This window comes from Lissotriton helveticus, chromosome 3_2 (assembly GCF_964261635.1).
Source record: "Lissotriton helveticus chromosome 3_2, aLisHel1.1, whole genome shotgun sequence".
NCBI classification, from domain to species: Eukaryota; Metazoa; Chordata; class Amphibia; order Caudata; family Salamandridae; genus Lissotriton; species Lissotriton helveticus.
The window spans coordinates 14,485,514-14,512,061 of record NC_136062.1 but is presented as its reverse complement, the minus strand read 5'-3'; the positions used below and the strand labels follow the sequence as shown (position 1 = coordinate 14,512,061).

The 26,548-nt window shown below is 46.4% G+C and overlaps 1 protein-coding gene across 2 annotated transcripts in view; it reads left to right on the top strand.

Moving 5' to 3' along the window:
• Positions 1-26,548, top strand: part of PDE8A (phosphodiesterase 8A) — a 2,294,608-nt gene that overhangs the window by 1,943,794 nt on the left and 324,266 nt on the right. For both annotated transcript variants that reach the window (XM_078684749.1, XM_078684748.1), the window contains exons 15-16: positions 22,247-22,295; positions 22,384-22,519. In XM_078684749.1, the coding sequence (XP_078540875.1) occupies positions 22,247-22,295; positions 22,384-22,519 (185 nt within the window). The remainder of the gene's footprint in view (positions 1-22,246; positions 22,296-22,383; positions 22,520-26,548) is intronic.

Here is a 26,548-nt window from a genome sequence, read left to right as displayed (position 1 = left end):
GGTAACGTTGAAGGACATTCTGAATTGTCTAAACGAAGGAGACTTTCTGGCTTCTCTGGATATGCAAGACGCATATTTTCACATCCCTATTCACCCCAACCACCGCAAATTCCTAAGGTTTCAAGTGGCCGGCGTCCATTTCCAATTCAAAGTCCTCCCGTTCGGCCTCAAATCGGCCCCCAGAATCTTCACGAAATGCCTGGCTCCAGTGGCTGCAATGTTGTGGTCCCTGGGACTCCAGGTGTTCCCATACCTCGACGACTGGCTGTTAAAGGGTCCCACCAGTCACTCGACCATGGAGGCAGTCAACAAAACACTTTCACTGTTCTCGAACCTAGGATTGACCCTCAATTCTCAAAAATCTCAGCTCCACCCTCATCAACGACTGACTTTTCTGGGTGCAGTCTTGGACACATGCCAGTGCAAGGCATACTTGACACAGGAGCGTCAAAACAAGCTCGTCAAACTGGCAAAACAAATATCCGCAAAAAAGTCACTTTCAGTTCGGATGTATGCTTCCCTTCTGGGGATGTGTTCAGCTGCGATCAATCTCATTCCTATGGCAAGACTCAGAATGAGACCGCTGCAGGAAGAGTTGCTTCGTCAGTGGAAGCAGGTCGAAGGATCTTTCGACGACCGCATCAAGGTCACTGTCAAAATGAAACAGGCTCTTCTCTGGTGGTCGAAGACACACAACTTGAGATTCCGGACTACACTCTGACTACGGATGCGTCCATGGAAGGTTGGGGAGGTCACCTTCAGGACCTTCAAATCCAGGGAAGATGGTCTCATCAGTACCAACAGATGCACATCAACATATTGGAACTCAGGGCCATTTTTCTTTCCCTGCAAGCTTTCCTACCGAGGATCGTGAATTCGTCCGTCCTGGTGCGCACGGACAATACCACCAGCATGTTCTACATAAACAAACAGGGAGGAACGAAATCTCTTACCCTGTCACTGCAAGCTCAGGAAATGTGGGAATGGGCCTTACAGCACAACATATCCCTCAAAGCAGAGCATGTTCAAGGAAATCGAAACTCTCTAGCAGACAGTCTCAGCAGAACTTTTGTGGACTGTCACGAATGGGAACTCGAACAACATCAAGTAGACACAGTCTTTCGCCTTTGGGGGAGACCAACGCTGGATTTGTTTGCCACGCAGCAAAACAGCAAGTGCCTGTTTTATGCCAGCAGGTTCCCAGGACGGGGGTCAAGAGGAAATGCCCTCCTCATGAGATGGACCGGAATGTTTGCGTACGCTTATCCTCCGATTCCGCTCATTCCGAAAGTCCTGCAAAAGATGAAGAGGGAACACTGCACTCTCATTCTCATTGCTCCACGTTGGCCAAGACAATATTGGTTTCAAGAGCTTCTCCTGCTGTCTCAACAGCCTCCGTTTCGGCTCAAACCGACTATGTCGATGCTGACAAGAGAGGGCGGTCAGATTCAACATCCAGATCCTCAATCGCTGCACTTGCACGCTTGGCTCCTGATTTCCTAGAGTTCAAAGACCTAAACATTCCCTCGGAATGCAGGAAAATATTGTCGCAAGCACGTGCACAAAGTACCATCAAAACATACCGTTTCAAGTGGAAGAGGTTTTGTTCATGGTGTGGAGATAATGACGTTCATCCGCTGCAGGCTCCTCCTGAAGCTATCCTTCCATACCTGCTTTCTCTAGCTAAATCAGGTCTAGCTTTTTCTTCCATTAAAGTACATCTGGCAGCAATCTCCAGATTCAGGAAGAACTCCAACAAACCATCCTTATGTTCTTCCTCCTTGATCAAACAATTCCTTAAAGGACTCTTCAGAGTTTTTCCTCCAGTTCGTCCTCCTCCTCCGGAATGGGATCTTAATGTAGTCCTTTCCCAACTTCTTAAAAGGCCCTTTGAACCAATCCATAAAGCGGAACTGAAGTTTCTGACTTGGAAAGTTGCAATTCTGTTGGCTCTTACTTCTGCTCGCAGAGTTAGTGAAATACAGGCGTTCACTATTACTCCCCCTTTTCTGCAGTTCTCTAAGGACTTTGTTACACTTAGGACCAACCCTAAATTCATTCCTAAAGTGCCAACTCAATTCCACATTAATCAACCGGTCAAACTTAGAACCTTTTTCCCGGATCCGAAAACTCCTGCAGAAAGGGTTTTACATTCTCTAGATGTCAAAAGATGTCTGAAATTCTATCTGCAAAAGACAAAAGACATACGTAAATCTACACAACTGTTTGTTGCCTATGGAAGACCCACCTTCGGTCAAGCTGTCACAAAAGCAACTATTGCCAGGTGGTTGTCCTCCACAATTACCTTCTGTCACGACAAGGCCAATAGACCTTTATCAAGGAAGGTCAAAGCTCATTCCACAAGAACAGTGTCGACATCTACGGCCCTTTTCGCTGGAGTGACTCTAGAGAACATTTGCCGAGCTGCTACTTGGAAAAGTGTGCACACTTTTACCGAACATTACTGTCTGCAGTCGGCAGTTCAAGATGACACAGCTGTTGGTGATGCAGTGCTGCAGCATCTTCTTCACTAAGGTTGGAAAGATTATATATTTTAAACTTTACATATTTATAATGCTGTCCTATCTGTTATATTTGAAGGTTTTGATGCATATGTTATGTTGACATGTTTTGTACTCTATTACCTTCCTGGTTGTGTGGGGATTGATTTATATTTTCTTTGTCTCCCACCTTCCTCTATCGACAGACATGATGTTACTGCTTGCTATTCTGATTCAGGCATGTGAATCTATGAAAGATACCCTAATACTGGATAAGAAAACGAGTTACTTACCTGTAACTACGGTTATCCAGTATTGGTATCTTTCATAGATTCACATGCACCCACCCTCCTCCCCGGTAGGGCAGTTCTGGCTATGGATACTACTTCTCACTTGTGCTGGGAAAATCTGAGGAGAACTGCCTGAGCAGGGAAGGTTCTAGAGGGTGAGGACAGCTGATTGGCTGAGGCTAATATTTCAGGTCTTTTTACATAATGATGTAGATAGGCTGCTAAGTTTTGAGGCCTAGTTAGGCCTTTAGGCTTTTCCAGCCTACTACAAGAAATTTTAGGCACTGCTATTATATATTTTATTTACCGTGGGACTCCCGCCTCGACGACGGGGAATGATTCAGGCATGTGAATCTATGAAAGATACCAATACTGGATAACCGTAGTTACAGGTAAGTAACTCGTTTTCTTACGCCAGCATGCCATGGCTGCGTCTAAGTAGCCACTGCGACGTCATCCCAGTGACAAGACGCCAACGACAGACCCGGAGCCGACCGACGCCTCCTTCTGATGCGCAAAATTTTCCGGATCCAGCCTGACACCTGGGGGTAATTCTAAGGTAAGGAAGCTATAACTAACGAATGTTTCTTACAGATATATGAATGAATGAATGAGTGTTTATTTATACCACGCAAGGAGGAACTTAGCCCTGAAAGGGCATCAAGGCGCTATACGATGGAAACAGCAAAACATAACCTAAGGCAGAGCATAAAAGAGAGGAGTGAAAGCGGTGATAGTGTCAGATTAATAAGCTAAGGAGAACAGGCAAGTTTTTATAAGTTTGCGGAAGATTATCAGAGAGGGTTGTCTAGCAATTTCCGGCGGGAGCGAATTCCACAATTTAGGGGCCAGCAAGGAAAACGCTCTTCCGCCCCATCTCACCTTGTTAAACCTCGGAACCGTGAGCAGATTTTTGGAGGCAGATCGGAGACATCTGCTGGGAGTATAAGATGTCAATAGAGATTTGACACCTTCTGGCCCTGATCCAAAAAACACACTGTGGGCAAGGCAGAGAATCTTAAATGATATTCTCGCCTGAATGGGCAACCAGTGCAGTTCTCTTCTAGCCGCCGTCGCTGACGATCGACTGGGCAGATTCAGAACTAGCCTGGCGGCCGCATTCTGTGTTACCTGTAGTTTTTGGATCGCTTTCTTGTTTATACCACCATAGAGGGCGTTACAATAGTCGATCCTGGACAATACCAGGGCGACTGTAGCTTGTTTACGCGCCTCAGGGGATAAGAACGGGGCTATCTTCTTTAGGGTCCGGATAATAGAACAGCAGGTGCTAACCGTTTTATTTATATATCATTACCAAAGGTAAATAACTTGTTCTTCTATGCCATCCAAAGCCACAAATTCTTCTAGGAACATTAGTTCTGCACTTTCCTCAGGTGTACCTTTAGTGGTGTAACATACTCCATAAAGGCGTTGCAAATTTAGTGTAGTACTTTGGAGGGGTATAAAACTGGACTGGTCGGGGTGAATGATAGTGGTTATCACTCTGGTGAGCCGAAGCGCTAGAACCCTTGTCAGGATTTTGGCTTCAGCGTTTAGGAGCAAGATCGGTCTGTAGGAATCATACTCCTCCCGGGGTTTGCCTTGTTTAGGAATGACTACAATCATTGCCAGTCACTGGTCTTCTGGTAAGCTACCCCAATCCAACGACTCACTGACTATGCCTAACATATGTGGGGGCACCAGCGCTGCAGTGTTTTTGTATAGTTCAGTTGGTATGCCATTTGGTCCGGCAGCATTGCTTGATTGCAAAGCTTTTATCGCACCACAGATCTCATCCGTGGTCCTGTTTTTTTTCAAGGTCTTCTTGGTCCTCTAGTGTTATGGTAGGCAGTCTCATCTCCTACAGGAGCTCTGCGTAGTCTAGTTGTGATCTTGTCATGGAGGATTCATAGAGTTGTTTATAGTAATTCGCAAACTCACTGGCAAATTTCTTCTCCTGTTCTATAGTTTTCACCATTTGGGGTTTTAATCTCCAGTTCCTCTCCCTGTCCCACTTTTCCAGCCGGGCCATGAATTTAGTTTCTTTGTCTCCTATTACATAGATTCTCCTCTGGGACGCCCTAGCGTGGTCTTTGGCTTTCCCTTCTGGTAAATCACGCAACTCTTGTTGCTTAAGACGGAATAAGTGGTTAGTGTGTGGGCTAGATTTCCGGGGTTCCCCGATAGCTCTTTCTGGCTGGGTTATATCCCTTTCCAGAGCTTCGTATTGGAGCTTCTGTTCTTTCTTTTGAATCTCAGCTATAGCTTGTGCATGCCCTCTTATTACTGTCTTGTAGGCCTCCCACAAATTGCAAGTCGAATCTTCAGACCCTACGTTCTCTTGAAAATACTGTTCCGTCTGTCCTCGAATCTCATCTTGGGCTTGTTTATCTTTAAGGGGCCCCGGGTCAACTCATGGAGGTAGTGCATTTGTTCTGTTGGGTACCAACATTTCTAGCTCTACCAGTGAGTGGTCAGATATACCCCTCGCTCTGTGTATTGGCCCTTTAAAGTGACTTGCCTCGGTGGATTGCGTTAATAAGTAATCTAATAGCGAAAAAACCATGTGTGGTGTTAAAAAGATGAATTGTTCCCCAGAGGGATTGTGCTCCCACTCAAGGTTACCCAGCCCTAGAGCATTAACAAACGTCCTCAGGGCGTCTGACCCTACCTCTCTCCCTGTTTTCGATATCCTGTCTTTGTCTGGGTCCATTACTGAGTTCCATTCCCCACCCAAAACTAATATTCACAGTGGGAGCTCTAGGAGCCATGAGCTTAAGTCAGCCATTGTCGTGTCATGCACTCTAGGTGGTATGTAGACTGAGCACAAGTTTAGGTGTCGACCCTCCCACGCCCCATTGAGGGCCACGTATCTACCTAATTGGTCCTGCCTTATCCTTCTAGGCACAAAAGCCGTGTTTGCTTTAACAAGTATCCCCACCTCCTGTGACCCTGTGGTAAATTCCACATGTTGCTGCAATTTGTATCCGAATCTGTCTAACGATCTCTACAGGTGCCACCAATCAAGTGTGTCCCCTGCAGCAGTACTATGTCAGGTGCTTGCCTTTGAATATATTGCATTACCATTGTACGCTTTATTTTGTTGCCTAGCCTATTCACGTTCCACGTCATGATTCTGATCACTCGTCTACCCGGGAAAAATTTGGGTAATCGGAATCTGTGGGTATGTGTCATGGGTCTGTGAAGTCATCAGATTCAACTAGTAGTAACCCTGTTCGATTTCCTGTTGTCTTATTGGACATGCATTGAGGTATGTTCCTGACCCTTTCCGGTCCCCCCCTCCCTATTCCCCATGTATATCAGGTCTCAACATCCATTGACCAACGGAGGAACATCTCCTACCATGCAAACTTTAAACCTAACCCCATAGAACTCCCCCCCTCCCTGCTACCTTGCATGGTGGGACTGGAACCTCCCACCCCCCTAATCTGCAGCACACCTGTCACCCCAAAACTGACGCATTAAACATCAGGGCTGGCTTAAGCCAAACATGGGCATGCCGGGCCACCTCCCCCGTCCCTCCCCCGGAAGAACTGTCTTGGCTTCTGATTTATAAAGCAATTTAATCATTCAATGTGTTATGGGAAGTTAAGTGATTAACAGATAGAGAAAAGTTTAGCCGTAGTCTTATCTGAGCGCCCGGAGTCGAGCCGGCTTTCCCTCTCTGCGGTTGGGATTGAGTTTCAGTTTCATGGTAGTTCATGAATCTTCTCTGTCTCACACATCTCCATCCTCTCTATTGACTGGAGTGCACGTCGCCAATTCGGTCTCGTTACCCGACCCCGTGCCGGAGTCTCTGGGCGTGGGTCGCTGTTTCCCCACGGTTCGCCACCCCTCCAGCTAGTCCCAGGCCTCCTGCAGGGTAGCCAACTTCCACAATTTCCCCTCCACAGTCACTCGAAGTGTTGATGGAAAGAGCATGGAGTATTTGATCTCTTTTGCCCGAAAGGCTATTTTTACCTCCAGAAAAGTCTGTCTCGCTTGTTGCACTCTCATAGTAAAGTCACGGAAAAAGGTGACTGTTGGGTTGTACACTTTGAGCTGTGGGGCACTACGGAGGGCCTGGAGGATCACATCCCTGTCACGATATTTGACAATAAGGGCAGTAATTGGTCTCGTAGGGGCCATGGTCGTGGTTGTGTGCCCGGGACTTTATGGGCCCTTTCTACTGAGAAATATTTTGACAGCCCCCTTGGTTGGAGCAATTTCAGTATAAAATCTTCAACATACAGGTCCACTGCTGGGCCCTTCGCCCTCTCTGGAACTCCAATAATATGCACGTTATTATAGCGTGAGTGGCCATCCTGATCTTCTAGCTTGGCTTCTAGCACTTTGGTTGTAGTGGTAAGCTTTTGTACTTTCTTCTGTAGTGTTTTTTGTCAGCTACTAGGGTGTTCCTGACTTCCATGACTTCCTTTACTCGGGTGCCCAGAATTTCAGAAGTCGGCTCTTAGCAGTGAGACTTCAGATGACACAGTGTTGATTGTCTCTGCGAGATCTGTTCGTACTCCCTGTAGGACCACCATACCATCTTGCAATGTGGGCTCTGCTTATACCAAGGAATGAAGTGGCTCTGAGACCGGTCCAGCCTCCGCCACGTGCCTCGCCGCTGATTCCTTAGGGAGTGTGTCGAATCTAATTTTGTTTGTTGGCTTCTACGTGATCCCCTGCCGCCAGTCATGGCTCTCCTCTTCCGGACCTGTGATCAGGGTCCCTCTCACTCGAGGGGGGTGGGTGAAGGCTCAAGCAGACACCAGACAGTGTTCCCTGCTGTCTGCCCGGGTAAGTACTTTGTGCCTGGCGGCCTGTCTGGGCCTTGCCTCATGCCCCCCAATTACCCCCTCTATATCTCCACCAATACGATTGTGCTTGCCACACAGTCGCAGTGCCCAGTGGGTAGTTTTTGCTCTGGATTCCTCCCAGTGTCATATGCCAGTGTCCTGAAGCCACCGGTACCACCCCTCTATCGGTCTATTGGGGTTTCAATCACACCTCCTCACCTCACATGTAAGTATCTCCATTGTATTCGGATGCCGATTGCTTGGGAGCCCTTCACAGGTTGCGGCAGGTGGACCTACAGCAGATGGCAAGTCAAAGTACATTATAATCAGAGTAGGGTCACAGTGCACACATTCAGTGATGCACATGGGCAACAGCATGAAGTTAATTTAGGACAGTAATGGGTGATTTATCCATGTTGAATGTCCAATGTTCGGTGTTTCTAAAACAGATCTATATTCAGTCATTATTCTAAAAAAATAAAATATAACTGTAGATTTTTCTACTTTTTTGAGACCCTATTTTTGCTAGGCTTAAAACTCTGTACACTAAACAGGAGTACAGTGCCTGTGCTCCTCCTTTAAACGTAGTTAAATTGGCTTATCCCTGATTGACATATTTAATTTGCCTATACATTGCTAATATGTGGTGTAGAAAATGCAACCAGTGCATGGAATTTAAATGCCACTTTTGGACTGAAGCACCTATTGTGCTACTCTTAGAGTAGGCCTGTAAAACATGTGCAGCCTAAAAACCTACTGTCAAAATGACCCTATTTGACAGACGGGTAACCCTCCTTTTAAATATTAATGTCAATCCTACGTACACCTTGTTGCCCACTTGGTAGAGTGCCTGATATTTAAAAATGAAACAACTGCTAAATTAAAATTAGTATATTCTTTCAGTGGGTAGGACCATAACTATTTTCGCAGTGATGGAATCCTTGAACATGTCAAATACAGATTATAAACTTTAATCTGTAACTTTTGATAGGAAATGGCTAAAGGAATCATTCAAAGACAGTGTTCCATATTTATTACACATCCAATTCATTGGTGGAGTTAGAGTTGTAATAAATATTTAGGAAAAGTAACTTTTAGAATGTTACCTTGTCCCAGCCTATAGCTCCTGGAGGCACATTTGCACTAGCTCTTTAGCAGTTGCCCAGCCAGTGCTTGGTCTTAATGAGTTTGGAAACTGCTCCCAAAAGAACAATGCTGTATGTGTATAGGGAAGTGTTTTTGTTCCTCTTTGCGGGAAGACCAGTTAGGGTGGACCGTGGAACTTAATTAACTTTTAACGGGTCCTGTCCTTTTACAAGTAAATGTGGGATGAGTGCTGGAGAAGGCAGCCCATTGTGACCTCGGCCAGGCTGGCACCAAGCCCAATGAATTGGGAGTTACCTCCAGAACCGGGTTCACGTAACCACAAAGAAGGGTACTGCTAATTTCCCTGTCTGCCACATAGTGTGTGCTCAAGTGAGGAAGGGTATCTTAATTGTTAGGATTAAGGTGCATTGTGGGTTGTCTGTAGAAGGGCACACAGGAACTACTGAAACATGGGTAGGACTGCCCTTGGGAACTTTTTCCCCATTGGCTAGTGAGTGTATCCAGGAGGCACTCCAGGAGGCACTCCCACCCTCTGGCTAATGTAAACCAGGAGGCACTCCCACCCTCTGGCTAATGCAAACCATAAATGTGGTACCCCAAAGAACGCTCTTCAGACTAAGTTCTAGAGGGAAGCACATTTTTGGGCTTCCAATACCTCCAGAGCTGTTAGGGGGACCTCAGGCAAAGAAGTCAGATTTCGATGCACTTACCTCAGCTGCAGCATCAGGCTTGCCCAGCAAGAGGATTTTGAGCTCTATAAAAAACACTAATTCAGAAGGTAAAATCTTTGTCTAGGACGAACATGCTTGGTGTATCCAACCTTATTCTATCGCAGTCAGCCTGAAATTGTGTATAGGTCCCTGTCTCCAGCTCCCATAGATTTTCATTGGTGCTTAATGTGTATTTTAAGTTAGACCTTAGAAATTCATATCTCTGGTTCCTCTTAATGGAGTTTGATAATTTTGGTGTCATTTTGTTTATTACATTTCTTTCCAATCTTTAAGTTGTTTTGGAATTTTTATCGTTTGATGTTTTGACTTTATTACTGTTTCTTTACTGCATAAATACTTACCACATTGCCCTAAATTAAGCCTGCCTCATCTGTGGGCTACTATTCAATTCAATATTGTCACATGCTCGCTTGAACTGATTCTATTTACGTTTGTAACAGATGTAGTTGCAGTTAGATCTATCGATTCATGAGCATGGATGCTGTACTACAGTGCCTCTACAACAATAGCCAAATTCTGAAGATTTGCTTTATCAAACTATAATAATTTTATATATTAAGCAAGTGGTCTTTCAGTACTTTGAATTATAATTTTGTTGATGTATATGATCAAGCCAATGAATTTATGTCTAGAAAAATGAGGTAATAAAATAATGCTTGATGCTTAAGGAGAGTGAACTATATGTACTTTACTCTCATGGTTGTTGGTAATGAATTTCTATGTGACTGAAATTAGAGCAACATCACCAATATTCAGAGTAACTCAAAATGAATAAGCTGTTACCGTCACCTTTAATTGTGGCTATACTGATATATAATTAGATTAATATTTCAATAACATTGTGCCTTGAGAACGTGGGTAATGCAACAATGTTTAATGTAGTTTGATATGATATTACACACACTTTACCTCCACATCTATTGGTAATGTATTTCTATGTTACTGAAATCAACGTAATGTCCCCTATAATGGATTGTCTAACTGATAGTTATTTTGTACAGTTTATACTCGGATTTCTGATCAATCTGAAATAATAAAAGGGGTATGAATATTTTCTTAGAGCACTAATTAAATATTGTGCATATCAAGGAGACAACTAAATGTGTCTTGATGATCAACACCATCACTTAAGAAAGGTCCCAGAACGTTGACGCCTACAATTGAAGTACTGCTTTATTAGTTATAATTCTTTATAGCCATAATTTTTTCTTGAAAGATTCAAGAGGAATAGGAACCTCCAGACTATACACGTGCTTTACTGCAGGTTTTCTGGTCCTCGAGTGTTTTTGAGATATGTATCTTTCAAACAAAAATAAATAGGCGACTTACAATCTGAATCCATGGGTTTGATTATGAACTGTGTGCAGAGGTCCTGTTTGTGTCCGCTGTCTTTGTGTGAGTAAAAATTTAAAAATACAAAGCAGTACCAGAAATTGAAGTGGGACTCGAGTCAATCCCGCTACTCTCTGTTCAAAGAGAAGTTGGGAGGCTGTCAAAGTGCCAACAGATCTTGCACGTGATCCCTAAACATAGAGCTGATTCATCAACTGGACTGTTGCACCCAAATATGCCAGGCAACGGGTGATGTGACCGCAGATTGAGGCCTTCAAGGATGCCATGCTGCATAATTTTGGCACTCTTCCTGCTTCTTCTGATACTTCTTCAGGGCCCAACAATCTGCCGGGACCTCCAGTCAAGTTACTGCCAGCAGGTCAGTCCTCAGTGCCACCTGTCTCTTTGAACCTGCCACAGGTTCTGCACCAAGTCCAGTGCTGACTTCCATTCCGGCTCTTATATCTGCTCCAGCCCCTACTCAATTGATGCCTGCTCTGACATCACCAGTGCTGGAGGTAGATGTACTGTTGACTCTAATATTCTACCTCAAGCCAAATCCGCTTCAACCCCTACTGAGTTTGTGCCCTGCTTCCACTCCAGCGCTGTTGCTCTCCTTACCCTGTGATTCAGACAAAATACTTCCTCTTCCATAAGGCTTTCCTCAGACACTTCATCGCCTTCTGGTCTTTGACTCAACCATCTGATGATGATGATTATTTACCCCCACCTTGAGATGATGATAAAATCTACATGGACTTGCATGAGACCAGTGAGCATGATACCTCCCATAAAACAATGTTGGCTTTACTTTTTGGACCTCCAACAGATGAGGGTGCATAATTTGCCTTGGTGATTAGAAGTGCAGCCGCGGTATTTGACCTACAGCTGCTATAAGATGAAGTTGAACCAAATGTCCTCACTGAAGGTTTGCATCCCAGGCCAGCCTCATCTTAGCCTTTGCTCCATTTAATGAAGCACTGACTGACACCTTTATGGGTACTTGGGCGAAGCCTTGCTCTTGCCCATGGGTGAACAGGCTGGTCATCCGGCACCATAGAGTGGTGTCGGGCGACCCGGATGTTCTGAGAGTTTGGGGTTAAAGCTTTCACCAGAAAAGTTAACCTTAATGTGTTTCCCATGACCCATCCAGTCAGTGAGTCGAAAAGGTTTGACGATATTGGTAAATGGAAGTTATCGTCCACCATCTTGCATTGAGGTCTGTCAATACAGTCTGCATCTTATACACAAGTCCTTTGGGAAATGGCCAGTGAGATCTTGCTGGCGGTCCTGGGGGAGTTTCAGGCCTCGTTTGCTCAAATCGGTCCAGAGTGCCATTATGCTGCAAAATGTCATTAGTGCTGGCCTGGATACTAATGACTCCTTGGTGTGTGCAGTGGGCACTAATATGGTGCTCTGTTGCCATGCATGCATGTGATTCACTGGCTTTTGCTAGACTTGCAGGCGTCTCTAATGGATATGCCATGTGATGGGTCCCGCCACTTTGGTGAAAAGACTGTACCCATGAAAACTTCACAGAAAACAGAGCCACAGTGCATTTCCTTGGGCCTTTAAACCCCAGCTCTTGAGTTTCCTAGTTTCCTAACAGCCTGACCCTTCCAAGGCTACTCCAGGGTCCTGGCATATTAACACCCCCAGGCCACACCACCACCGGAATATGCCATCTTACAACGCAGCTGTTACAACGACCGTGTTGTACCAACGCATACCATTACTCCGCAGTTCGGAATAACGACTTGCTCTGGGGGGGATGCCGGATGTTGGAATAGTATAATTTACTATTCCTACTCCAGTCTGTGCAACAGTAGGGAAGGTGTTGGATTTTAAATCCAACACCTTCTGGCCCCTCCGCAAATCATTGTTCCAACTTGCGGAATAATGGTACGCGTTGTTGCAACGCAGTCGTAACGACCACCTTGTAATTTCATGCGGTGTTCCGGATTAGTGGTAAACAATGTTTACCCCACCACTGCAGTCACCCCAGAACTTTGGGGGGTGGGATGGGGATCAAGTAGACATCTTGAAGGTCACCAGGGATACCCCTCCATGCAGTCCTTTGTCCCTGAAGAATCAGTCTTCAAGCATCTCAAGTTTGCCCTTAGCAGCGCACAGCCTCCTAATGCAGGCAGGATCAGGAATTTTCTTCCAGTGTGGAATACCATTATTTTTTCCGGATCGTCCAGCAGGACTGTTCTTCCATTCTTTTCTGACATACCTCATCTCTCCCCCACATCAGATCAGGTTTAGGTGGAGCACCTATTGATCTTTCTGCAAGAAGCTCCACAGGGACTTCTTCTTTAGGTGCTCTGCTGGACATGGTCTAGTTACAGGCCTTTTCTCACTCACAGTGAGTTCAGTACATTTGGGCTATGATTCCGATGTCTTAACTTCTGCAGTTTGGAGTTCCTAAGAAAGCTCTTTGAAGGGAGTGCCTTCATGCTAGAGTGGAGCACGGGACTCCTGTATGCCTTTGTATGCCTTTGTCATCTGACTCTCCCCCCAGATTTCTGAAGATCAGGAATGACTAGGCCAAAGTCATACTTGTGGCTCTAGACTGAGCCTGGAGTGTGTGGTACCCAAAACATCTGGGCATTAGCATTTGTCCTCCAATCAGCTACTTCTTTGGGATGATCTTCTATAGCAAAGGCAGGATATGGATCTGCACCCGAGCCTGCACAACCTACGCCTCCATCCTTGGAGATTGAGTGTAGCCGCCCTACACTACCTTATCGCGAGACAAACTGGTGTTAAGGACCAGGGAGATTTTTTTTACCTAAAGCTGTGATGCCTTTTTATGCCAGTCAATCCACCCACCTCCTGACATTTTTTACCACACCTCTCCCCTCAAAAGAGTTGGATAGACTTATCTGGCTGGACCCCAGCGTAGCCTTAAATGTTTACATCAATTGCACCAAAAAGCATCATGTGGATAATTAGCTTTTTGTGGGGCTCTCTGGGGCACAGAGAGTTAAGATAGTGCAGAAAAAAACCTTTGTCTAGTGGACAGACGCACTGGCCAAAATGCATTTGGAAGAACTTAGGGCATGGCTAACATTTATTTTTATTTATTTATTTAAAGAGTTTTATATAGCGCTGGCTAGACCCGAAGGTATCAGAGCGCTTTACATGAGAATCAATAATGTAACAGAAAAAGTTAAACAATTACACAATACATCAAAAAATAGGCAATACAATTAGGAGAGGAGAGAAAGGAGAGAGAAAAGTAGTGGAGGGGGCGGTGAGAAAGGGAGGATAAGGGAAGAGACAACAAGGAGAGACGAAAGGAAGTCTGTCTAAAGACCGACTGGGTAGGTGACGACCAAGGAAGGAATCCACGGTCCATCTCCCCTATAGCTAAACCAGGTAGCTCCATCGAGCATTAGACAAAATAGTTCAGTCTCAGTACATTGAGAGAGGAGAGAGGGAGAGACATAAATAGAGGGAGGGTGAGGGAGGAGACGACAGGAGAGACGAAAGGAAGTTCAGCGAATGTGGTTCAACAGTATAACAGAAAAAGATCAACAATTACACATTACATCAAATAATAAGCAATACATTAGGAGAGGAGAGAAAGGAGAGAGAAAAGTAGTGGGTGGTAGGGGAGGTGAGAAAGTGAGGATAAGGGAGGAGACAACTGTAGAGACGAAAGGAAGTCTGTCTAAAGACCGACTGGGTAGGTGACGGCCAAGGAGGTAATCCACGGCCCATCTCCCCTATAGCTAAACCAGGTAGCTCCATCGGGCATCAGACAAAATAGTTTGGTCTCAAGTGGTGAAGGAAGAGGTTCACAGAAAAACAGGGTGGGGACAAAGGGCAAGGGCAGATGAGGGCAGAGGACAGAAGCTGGACAGAGTGGGAGCGGGGGGGGGTGAAGATGGTGATAGAATCAGAACATCCTCGGTGCGATTGACATCTTTGAGGCAGTCTCTTTTGTCTTCCACTTCCCCCATAATGTTACGCTACAACAAATTATCTTAATTGTGGTGTGTGTAGTGGTAGTAGGGCATTGGGAATTAACTTCTGCTCCTGCCTGTGGCATTCACTGGAACATGGTTGGTTTCAAAGTATGAGTTGGAACTAAATGCAATAACTAGACTCTGTGATATTGGCTTATACACATGTAAGTTGTTGGACTACAGTATCCCACACTCCTTTTTACATCTGTGCCTTAGACAGAATGCCCGACAGGAAGTAGGAATTGTAAAACAGACTCTTGATTCTTTGGATAACAGCATTAATGGGGGAAGATCAATGTGGATACAGCGAGTTGCTAAACAATCCATCCTTTCAACAAACATTCCTGCTTAACAATTCAATTGTTAAGCAATCTCTAAACAGCTCTATTGGGGGATGTTTTAATCACACAATCTTCCCATACATTTATTTTCCTGCATGGGGAGGACAAGAGGGCAGAAAAACATTTATTTACTTTTTAAAGAAAAAAGGTCTGTAGTTCCTGCAATATGAAATGTTCGTTAGAGTTGCCACTTCTTGCCATCGGTGACCCTTTCCCATCTATGTACAAAACAATAATAGCTCCATTTCAGCTTTCCCTAATCCATGATTACTTCCCAAAAGATTTTTAAACCTTTAAAGAGCTAAAGCCCCCTTAGAACATCACTTCCCCTGAATGTGATTCTTCCACGAATTAATAATGGTATTATTTTGGTTGAAGGAGACCACCCTCCTTAAATGTTAAGAGCTAGCAGAGTTGGCATGCAGAGTGCCATTTTTTCACATCTATCAGGCCACGACATGATTATCAGTCTACATGTTCATAATGCACTACTACCTTGGAGGTCAGGTCCAATAGCAATGGCTTGTTTGGTCCTACAGGTCTTTTTGGTCTGAGTTTACGCCACAGATCCTCCACCTTGGAGAACAAGTTACTTATCTTCAGTCACACTCTTTTTTGATGGATACTCTTTTAAACCGCAGATTCCTAGCATCCCTCCCTCCTACCAGTTCTGTGAAGTGGTCTATTTTTTCATCCAAAATAGCCAAAATTAGAAATCTGCAGACTACTACGAATAATTGTTTGTGCTCTGCTTCTGAAGGTGCAGGAAAAGTCAATCAAGAAACTGACATCCGTGCCGTGGTGACGCCTGTATGCAGCTCTGTTCCATCACCTGTGGGATGGGACAAGATTGATGGGGAGCTGCACAACGCCACTTAGCGGCACGCCAGAACACTGCTGTGAAAACATCTGGATCCCTTTTGGCAGCTAAGGGGTATTCTTTTCTTTTCAAATCTGAATATTCCTGGGGAGTATTCTAAAGGTGAGGAATCTGCAGTTAGATTATCCACCCGAAAAAGCTTGTTCTTTCCTCTTCCAGGTTGGTACTGCAATCCATAACTGTGGTCTGAATGTTTGGCTGGTAAATGCATGCCCCGTGAGTCATGGTCAATTAAATCTTGTACCAGAGAACCGTTGGGCCTTTTTGGCTGAGACGGTTCATGACGGGCAGCACATAGCCAAGTTTACTATACATGCTGGTTTGGATACCATGGACTGCATTGTCAGATCCGCTGGTACCAGTGTTGTCCTCCACAGGCATACATGGATGAGTTAAACTGGCTTCTTTACTAATGGATATGCACTTTGATGGGTCTCTCTTAGTTCATGAGGAGGTGGATTCCACTTTGGAATACTTTAAAGACAGCAGAACTACTCCTGCCTTGGACAGTTCACCTCTGCCAAACTATTTTCACACCAATTCAGGAATATTAGGGACCGTTGCCGGGGCTAGAGCAGGGATGAAACAGACAGCCCAGTCTTTTCAGTGTCGCAAAGCTGGCAGACAGCATGCACGCCACCAGGGTTTATCAGTTCTCAAATTCCTCTTCTCCTACTGCCACAGTGAACAAACTGCTTTTGTTTGTTCTTAGTGACACGTCATCCCAGTGGGGTGCAAGATACAGCACTTCCTCCCATGGTGGTGATCCATTACTTTCAAAAGATGAGCTACGTTCTATATTTTCTCTCTCCACCCAATGTTCCTTCCACACCAGATCAGATTTCAGAAGGCCATTTGTCTGTCCTGCTACAGGAGGTATGCCTGTTTCTCCCCAAGGATGCCTATTGGGACAGAGAAGTTCCCTACATGGTGACAAACCTGTCCCCCCTGCATTGTGTGCCCCATCTGTATGGATAGGTCGACCCCTGGTACTGATTTTAGGTCATGGGCATACATGGATCGTCTGTAAATGCCATGTCGTAGACCATCCTCATGATAATTCTGTCTTGATAGACCAGGAAGGACACAAGTGGTACCCCCAAAGTGGTAGAGGGATACTGCCCTTGCCACGAGTTAGGTATCACAAGTGCAGTGGTTGCAGCACTCCTGTTTTGTGTTTCATAAGAGTGAATAGTGTGAACAGGCATTTTGACATGCGTCACTGGAAGGGTGCCTGCCAGCCCACTCATGTAAGGTTCCACTGCTGTGTAATTAACTCACCTTTGGCCTACATAATGACTATATGTAGCACTGGGCAGCGCATGATGCTTGTGTATGCATGTTATGTTGCAATTGCCTGTGCATGGTACGTAACAAAGACCTCTCTGTGATGAACTTTGTAAGCCAAATACCTGGTAAGGGTAGTTGGAAATGAGAAATTCTCATACACGAGATGTGGAGCCCTAACATTCCTGAGGGCTGGGGTAGACCACCCATAACGGAGGAAGGGGAGTAGAGCTTCCTCCTCACACATTGAAGGTCTCTTTGATTCAATTAAATGTTAACGATCAGTGGGGCCTGGACTTACTGTCAGGAGAGATTGTGGGTATGATAAGGTTGGACTTGTAGGACCAGAGAATCATGAAAGAGTGTAAGGTTTAGGCTTTGAACCGCTTGTGTGGCATATTGGAATATGAGAGCCAGGTGTGATCTCCAGTTACTCCTTTGACCTATGTTGTGGGTCATTCAAAACTGGAGCCACTCGTACTGTGGCAGACTGTCTATTTAAGAAAGGGCAGGGCAGAGGAGTTCAAAAAAGTTGACACCCATAGTAAAAATATCCATTATCCTGGCACCTAATCACATCTGAGTCTGAATTTGCGCTATAAAGGTGGGAGCATGAATTCCATTAGTTGTTCAACATCTCTGTTCTACTGCCGGTTTCAGCTGGAGAGAAGATCACCATGACTTCTAGTTGCTGGAACCAGGATCGGGACCAGGGTCCGCTATTCTCCCTACTGGGTGAGGGGTCTTCACCCAGGAAGTCAAGACCACTTGCCCTGCGCCTGGAGCACCAGTCTTCTACTTGGCTGTGAAGGCCTGCAGATCCTGGTAAGAGGAGGATGAGAGTGGCTGTAGGCAGTGAGGGCCAGCGGGATCCTGTTGAGTGGATTCCGGTGTGTGCAATAAGAGATATCCAGTCCGGTTTGGACCATTGCTAGTGTGTGGGCCATGAACCCACACTTGCTGAACCTAGGGCTGTTAACTTTGTGAGCGGAGATAAACGACCCCTACATGCTAGGATTCGGCTACCATGAAGCTAAGGCCATTCCTCTTGCAAGAGTTTAGATAATGTACCCCGTGTAGCAGAAGGGTCCGACATGAAGCTTTAGGGCTTTTGCCTTGTGCACGTTGAAATTATGACATCCTGTGTGTCAGGAGGGGGGTCACCATGAAATTAAGACTGTCGCCTGTGTGTAGACTGAAGTTGGTGACACCCATGTGACCAGGAGGGGGCCACTGTGAAAATAATGCCATCGCCTGTGTGCAAGCCAAAATTAGTGACTCCCTTGTGACCAGAATGGGCGCTACCATGAAGATATGGCTTTAAGTAAGCCAAAGTCAGTTACCCCCGTGTGCCAGATGTGGGCCATCGAAGGTCTGGGTCATTTCCCTAGAGGTTTGTGCTAAGGATGCTTTGAACAAATGTTAGAATTGTCATAGGAGCCGAGCGAGTAAATCCGACACCGATGTAGGCCGTCCAAAGACTGAGGAATCCCAACACGTTATAGGGTAAAGACCAGAAGAAGTGTGGCTCAGGGGTTAGAGGCAGCAGACCCGGAAGCTGAGATCGGTCCTGGACCAGGGTTCAATTCCCCACCTCGGCGGGGTCTTGGGCTAAAAATTCCACAGACTTGATAATTCTCGCCCCGGTGCCTCCTCGACTCACGGGTTCACACTCTGCGACTCTGGGCAATAGCTTGCTTAATCTCCACAAGGCCCCTCGCGGCGGGATGCCTGACTTTCACCTTGTGGATACCCTGCTATCTCACAGGGGAATACCAGGAAGGGTTCCCTAAGCAAGCGCCGGGAAACCCACTGCGGGTAGCTGTGCGCTATATAAGCTCAACTACATTTACATTTACATTTACAGAAGAGGTCGTGTGTCCTCAGCATCGGGAGCCTGCAGCTAGCGAAGAAGATCCCCAGTCTGCCCTCGCTTGTCTGCTGCCATCACGTCTGGTACGACTCTTCTAGGTCGTCGAGCCTGGGACATGCATGAAGTTAGCACCTAACTCTGCTAACTTTGACCCCTCAGGCTAAATTTAGACTTTGTTTCATGGGGACTAGCATGGACTTCACCTAGAAGTTGCCTCGATTATCGAATGTGGAGCAAACAACTCCACTAGAAGGGAAAGAGGGACTCTGGAATCTTCCCAGGACAACACTACCACATCACACTTCTTTATATTAAAATACTTTTTTTTTCATGTAAGTAAGTATTTGTCCAGATAGTCAGCCTATTGGTGTTATTGTGCTTTGAATCTTGCCCCAATGTAAGCCTTACACCTACCTCCCTGATGAGGTGCCTTGAACTGCTTGACCCACGCTACCACAAAGTCAAGTGCTGACTGGTTCAGTTACTGAAGAACCGTACCTGAACAACCTCTTTCACCAACCCACCAGTCATCTGGGCTCAGCCACACTCTCACCCCTCCCCCCCAATACACAAAAGCCGAGCAGGAGGTTGAGCTTTCAACTACATCACACCCTAAACTCAGGGTCTCCTCCTCACTTCTTGAATTCAGCAAGAAACCTGAGACCTGGCACTTCGACTAACTCTGCGGGCGACACCCTAGTCGTAGGCCTACACACTTGCTCGTGCACCTGGATAACCCCATGGGTGATTAGCTGTGCCATACAAATCCTAGTAACATAGATTTGGAGTGCTCCCACTCAGCCTCATCAGCGCCCCCAGGAAGATTCACCAAAATTATATAATTGGTCGCCGCTCATCTTTGCAGGATGTGTGTCCCTTTATTCCATACCTCGATTACTGGCTGCTAAAGGTGGACTTGTTGCAGTCAGTCATGGACCACCTCGGGAAGACGGCTGAACTTTTGAATTTGTTTTGTTTCCTCATATATGGTTACATACCAGAGGCTTCCCTTCATTGGGGAGATCTTGGACACGGTAGAGTTCGGGCCTTTTCCTCCACAGGAACAAATCCAGGGCGTCCAGACTATGAGCATGATGTTTCAGGCTTGATCCAGGTTCTTATAAAGGGTGGCTCTGAGGCTTCGTAGTTGTTCATGGTGTTCAGTAAAGGAAAAGACAATAAACTGACGTCAGTGCACTGGTGCTTGTATGTGGCTTTGCTCCATCACCTTTGGGTGGTGTGGAGCCAACGCAGTCGCATGATGCCACCTGGCTGTGTGTGGGAGCACTGCTGCAGAAGTTTCCAGATCCAGTCTGGCACCTGGGGGATATTCTATGGTGAAGCATCTCTACTTACAAGCGGTATGAACCACTAGGGAATCTGTTTGAAGTTGGCCTCTAATATAGATAGGGCCTAAAGGGAGGCTTTTTATTGTTTGTCAACCTGTGGAGTAATAACCCGGTATATACCAGTTGTCAACAAATAACATAAGGAAAAGATCCAAGGCATGCACCTCAGCTGGTTAACTGCAAGAACTTCACAGGACGCAGCCTCCAAATCTGCGAGGCAAACCAAAGTGTAGTGGAAGCTAATCAATGTGCCGATCACAGGCTTCATAGTAGGGCACATCCAGCCAAAAGTGCTTGCTACTGATTACCGAATGTTATTCGCTAACAAACGAGTAGGGTGCAATGGGCATATACAAATACATACATGTATATTATGCACACAGGCCACTAGGTGATGTTTAGAAAATAATAGGTTTATATAAACAGATATTGCGCTAGCAAACCAATGTTAATCCTGGGAGCCACACATGTTGGTATGTCCAGCTACACATTATGCATACATATCAGTGTGGTACATGTGAAAGCCAGCAGATAATGAATACGTACTGTTACATCATGAATGCAAATCAGCAACCAATAAACCAAAAGTTTCTGAATGTAAAGCAGTATTTAACATGTTCAAACCAGTACACACAAACGCGAACCAATATTGTATGTTTACAAGTGTACATGCCTACCAGTACATGACGCTTGTAAATCAGCATCACTTGATGTAAACCAGTGGGTTTTTCATGGAGACCATTCATCTTGCCTGCAAACCAGCATGACATTCTTTCAAACCAATAGGTTGTATATTTTTAACAATAGGTTTAGTCTGAAAACCTGTACATTTCAAAAGTGATCCCATATATTTTATATATATCTGTATATAAATATATATAAGATATATATAACATGCAATTATGTACATCCACTAGTGCATTATGCATGCATATCTGTATGATGCACATGTAAACCAGAAGGTTATGTATGGGAACCAGTACATCATACACAGTGTTACACATAAACCAATGTTTACTGTCAATCCACCAATGATCTAAACAAACACAGAAGGATGCTGCTGTTAAAAACAGTATATTGGAAGTCACGACGATAATGATAATACTTACGTAATGCACATTGTAAACCATGTGTATGAACCAAAGTGCTTGCAATGAATTTATCAACAAATTGATTCCCCAAAACAATGTTATGGGATATAAACTTGTATAGTCGAGGCAAACAATTATAACTCGTGTGACTTAGTGTAGTTTGCACAAAGATACATTTGATATTTTTCATGGATAAACCAATAAAGTTACAATGTGAACCACTATGTCTGCATGAATCAATATGTATCACATACGAGGCAGTTACACTTTGTCGTGTTTGCCACAGCGCATACATATGTCCAGTTGTGCCCTTTAACATTTTTACAGGTTAACATTCTTACAGTAATTTCCACACAGGTCTGCGTACAGTAGGGTTTCCAGCCATTTTTAAAAAGGAGAACCAAGAGCACCAGGTTTACCGAGCTTGTTTTTATACAACGAATACACTTTATGAATAAATGATAGGGTTTCATGATTTGATACAAGTATAGCTAATCACGGTAGTGTGTGCAAACTACACGTTCGAACTCTGCTTTTATTTTACGGAATGTCTAAATATTTTGCAAAGTTAATGCTGAAAAAATGATCTCATTAATTAGCATTAATTTTTTCCTGCTGTCCTAATAAACCCACGTAAGGCTAAATGCAGTAGTTTGATTTCTTTTATTGCACATGTTTTCCACAGGATGGTTTACGAAGATTATCAGGGAATGAATACATATTTTCATCTAAACGTAAGTTAACTTTTTATAAGCAAATCTGTTTATTTATATGTTCAATATTGAGAGGTATTGAAACGTTTGTATGAATATTTTTCAACAGATGTTCATACTATTCCGAGCCATTTTATTTCTGCTTTGTCTCTTACTGATATCCCACCGAAGATAGCACAAGCAATGGAAAACGATGAACAATGGGACTTCAACATATTTGAACTGGAGTCTGCTTCACATAAAAGGTTAGTCACTTAAATATACATGCGCTACTAAATACATTATAGGACACTAAAGTTCTTTTAAACCTGCAAACCGCCTTCATCCCACATATACTTCAGCCACAGCCAACCACGTAAGACGCTTGTGATACTCACAAAACCATCATCTACAATCTACCCATCAACACCTACCAACACCACTCCACTGATCTCCTGTCCCATCTTTCCCCAGCATTGAATCCCCCATGTCCTCCGCCAGGCATGTCTTGTCCTCTGCTGATGCCATCTGATTCACTCTCACAAGAAACTTTATACTGCAGTCCAAGCCTTTGCACTCAACAGACATCTGATGCACTCTCACCAGTAATGTCCAGCCATCCACGCACCTGTGCTAACAGAAATAACTATCTGATCCGTTACGGCAGACTTCTGGCTTCAGCTTCAGTGCCTGCAAGCAAGCCACCCTTACCTCCATGCACTGAAAGCCTTTTCTTAACGCTACGACAGTACTAACACATTCCTAGCCTACCTACGCTGTAAGTATGCTGTAGAAGCTATGTGTAGTTAAGTTACAACATATCCTCGAGTACAGGCTTTCTGGAATATGGCAAGGCTGGCTGCTGACTCAGGTAGAATTTGATAGGTTCACCCACTCCACGGACTCTATATGCTCCTTGTCCCAACTGATACCATCACGGAGAGATGCAGCATGCCATTACTCTTTTTTTTTTTTTTGTAAATAATTTTTATTGTAGTCATGCATGTGCAGGTCATTACATATAAAAGTAGCACCATAAAATTTAGCAGATACACAATATGCTTCGTCAATCGGTACACAGCCGTCATGCCCACAACCCGGGGGTTGGGCGGCGTTGTTATCTCTGCTCATCCTTGCCTGACGTTCAATATTGAGGAGTGGATAGTGTCCGGATTATGTGCATGACTACTTTTATATTCCTACCAACCTACGCGCTAATCCCCAACTCCCATTCCCTGCGCAAAACTAAAAACTCCCCCCCTATCCCGTCCCTCACACCACCCCCCGTCTAAGGCCACGTTGCGATTATGTCTGGATTGCTGGCATCAACCCCCCTGCATACCTGCTGCTCCTAGGGCCTCAGCTTGCCTCAGCTTGCCTCCTCCGCCCCTTCCGCCCCGGGGGCCCCCTCCTCGTCTTCAGCCTCGCTGTCCCTAAGTGCCTGCACCATTACTTCCCATGAGGTCGCAGTGTCAGCTGCTGTTTGGCTGGGGGACCTGCGCGCAAGCTGGTACCTATGCGTGCTGTCAGCCGTAGCCCATTTTAGAAATTCCTGCCGCCACCTCCGCGGAGTTGGCCCCACTCTCGCCTTCCAGTTTCTAGTGATCTCCCTCTTAGCCACCATCAGTCCCATGTCGATAAACTTACTCGTGAGTTTATTTTTGGGGGTATGGGGAAACCAGTGCAAAAGACATTCCCCTGGCCCATATTCTATTGATCTTTCAGTCACCTCATTCAGCACCTCCCCAACGTCCTGCCAATAGTCCCGCAGGGCCGGGCATGCCCACAACATGTGCACTAGCTCAGCCCCCTCTTCCGGACATCGGGGACAGGTCACTGTCCCATCTCCAAAATACCGCCTGATTCTACCCGGGGTCATGTACGCCCTATGCAACACATAGTAGTGGATCAGTTGAAACCTAGCGTTTCTCGTGCTGTTGCGAGCCCTACGGACCAGCTGTGCCCACGTCGTGTCAGGTACGTCCCTACCCAGGTCCGCCTCCCACTTGGCTTTCAGGGCCGTGAGAGGAGGGATATTCTCCCTAATCATTCTATTATAGAGGCACGTCACCGCCTTGATCGTGCCCGCCGCCATCATGGTGTACTGGCACGCCGCTGCCGTCCCAGGTTCCTCAAGTCCCGTACCCCAGTGGGCTTGCATTGCCCTGGTTACCGCTGCATGAAGTAGAAATCCCCCTCTCGGTATGCCAAAGCGTTCTATTAACTCCTGGAATGGGAGCAGTGCGCCGTTCTCAAAGAGGTCTCCAACCACCTGTATTCCTGCTTCCTCCCACTCCTGTAGGCGCGACCAGTCGCCGCCATGTGGCAAGGCCGTTAGCATGCCCAGGGGAATCTCAGGCGCATATGGGCGCTGGATACCCGCCCTCTTCTGGGCCCGATTCCAGCATTGACGATACGTGCACTGCTCCAACGACAGATCCCGACTGTCCAGCCGTTGCCGGAGGACTATATATGCCAGGACGTGTCTGGGCGTCCCTCGCAAGCTGTCGTTCTCAGGGCCCCGAAACACCCTCGCTACCTCCTGCGTGAAGACTTGCAGTTGGGCCGCAAGGTAATAAAGCTCAAAGTCCGGCACCGCCAGACCCCCCTCATCTTTCGGGCGAGAAAGCGTGGCTAGCGCTACTCTGCATCGTCCCGATCCCCAAATGAACGTCGTAATTTGAGATTTAAAGAGTCTGAAGAAGGAGCTAGGTAGCCAGATTGGGAGCGTCCGGAAATAATACAATAATCTCGGTAGGGCGACCATCTTCAGCAGGGAAATCCGGCCCGCTACCGATAGTGGCAGCGTGGCCCAGAAGGCCATGCAGCCCTTCAGTCCGCGTATGCATCGCCCCAGGTTGCCCTCAAGCAGGTCCTCCGGCTTATGGTAAATATGGACCCCCAGGTATGTAATACAGGTAGGGTTCCAGGCCACCTCCGACCGGTGGTGCGGCTGGGCAGCGCCCTCCAACAGTGGGAACAAACTCGTCTTGGGCCAGTTAACCCTTAGGCCCGACATCTCTCCGAAGCTCTCCAGGAGGGCTTCCGCTCTCCGTAAGTCCTCACCCCCGTCGCAGAGGAACAGTAGTAGGTCATCGGCATATAGCGAAATGAAATGTTGCCCGTCTCGGGCCCGCACTCCGCGGACGTGCCGCCCCGTTCTGGCCGCAGCCGCCAGCGGCTCAATAGCCAGCGCAAACAGAAGCGGCGATAGGGGACAGCCCTGTCGAGTGCCCCGCTCCACTGGGTAGCGGTGGGACACCGCCGGTCCCACCCTCACCCTCGCTAACGCCCCCGCATAAAGGACCTTCGTCCAACGAATATAACCAGCTCCCAGCCCAAAGCGCTCCATGACAACGTATAGATAGTCCCACTCGAGACTGTCGAAGGCCTTTTCAATATCGACCGAGAGAACCAGTTCCGTCCCTGCCCCGCCGTCCAGCCCGTTCATGAGACGGACAAGCCTTCTGATATTTATTGTGGTGTTGCGCTGTGGTATAAAACCGTTCTGGTCGTCGTGCACAAGCCCCGTCATGTGAGGCAGAAGCCTCGCCGCTAGTATGGAGCTCAGGATCTTATAGTCCGCGGTGAGCATAGAGAGTGGTCGATAGGACGCTGGGTCATTACCCTCTCTGCCCGGCTTCAGTAGCGGGACCACCAATGCTTCCCGCATCGACTGCGGTAGTCGGCCCGTCGCCTTGGCCTCCTTATATACGGTCAGGAGTCGTGGAGCCAGTACGTCAAAATATTTGCTATAGAATTCTATGGGGAGCCCATCTATTCCCGGCGCTTTGTTCCTTGCCATGCGCCGCACCGCCGATCGTATCTCTCCCGCGTCAATGTCCGACCCTAAGTCTTTCGCCTGCTCTGCTTCCAGCCGGTGCAGGGGTAGATCAGCCAGGAAGGGTTCTACCAGCCCCCTCCTATCTCCCGGGGTACTCTTGTACAGGCCCTCGTAATATTCCTGGAAGCCGGCGACTATGCCCAGCTGAGTGTGTTGTACCACGCCCGCCTTATCCTTCAGTTGAAGTATGGGAGCGCATCGTCTTGTGGGGTTCGAGAGCCATGCTAGGAGGGTGCCCGCCTTATCGCCCTCAACATGGGAGCGCAGCATATATCGCTTGTAGTCAAAGGCTCGGAGCCTCTCCACTTCAACGGCTACCGCCTCCCTGGCCGAACAAAGTGTCTCCTGGAGTTCTGGGTGTCCAGGCCGCCCCCTTTCCGCCTCCCTCAGCTTAGCATCCGCCTTAGCCAAGTCGCCCAGCAACACTTTCCGCACGCCGACATAATCCTTG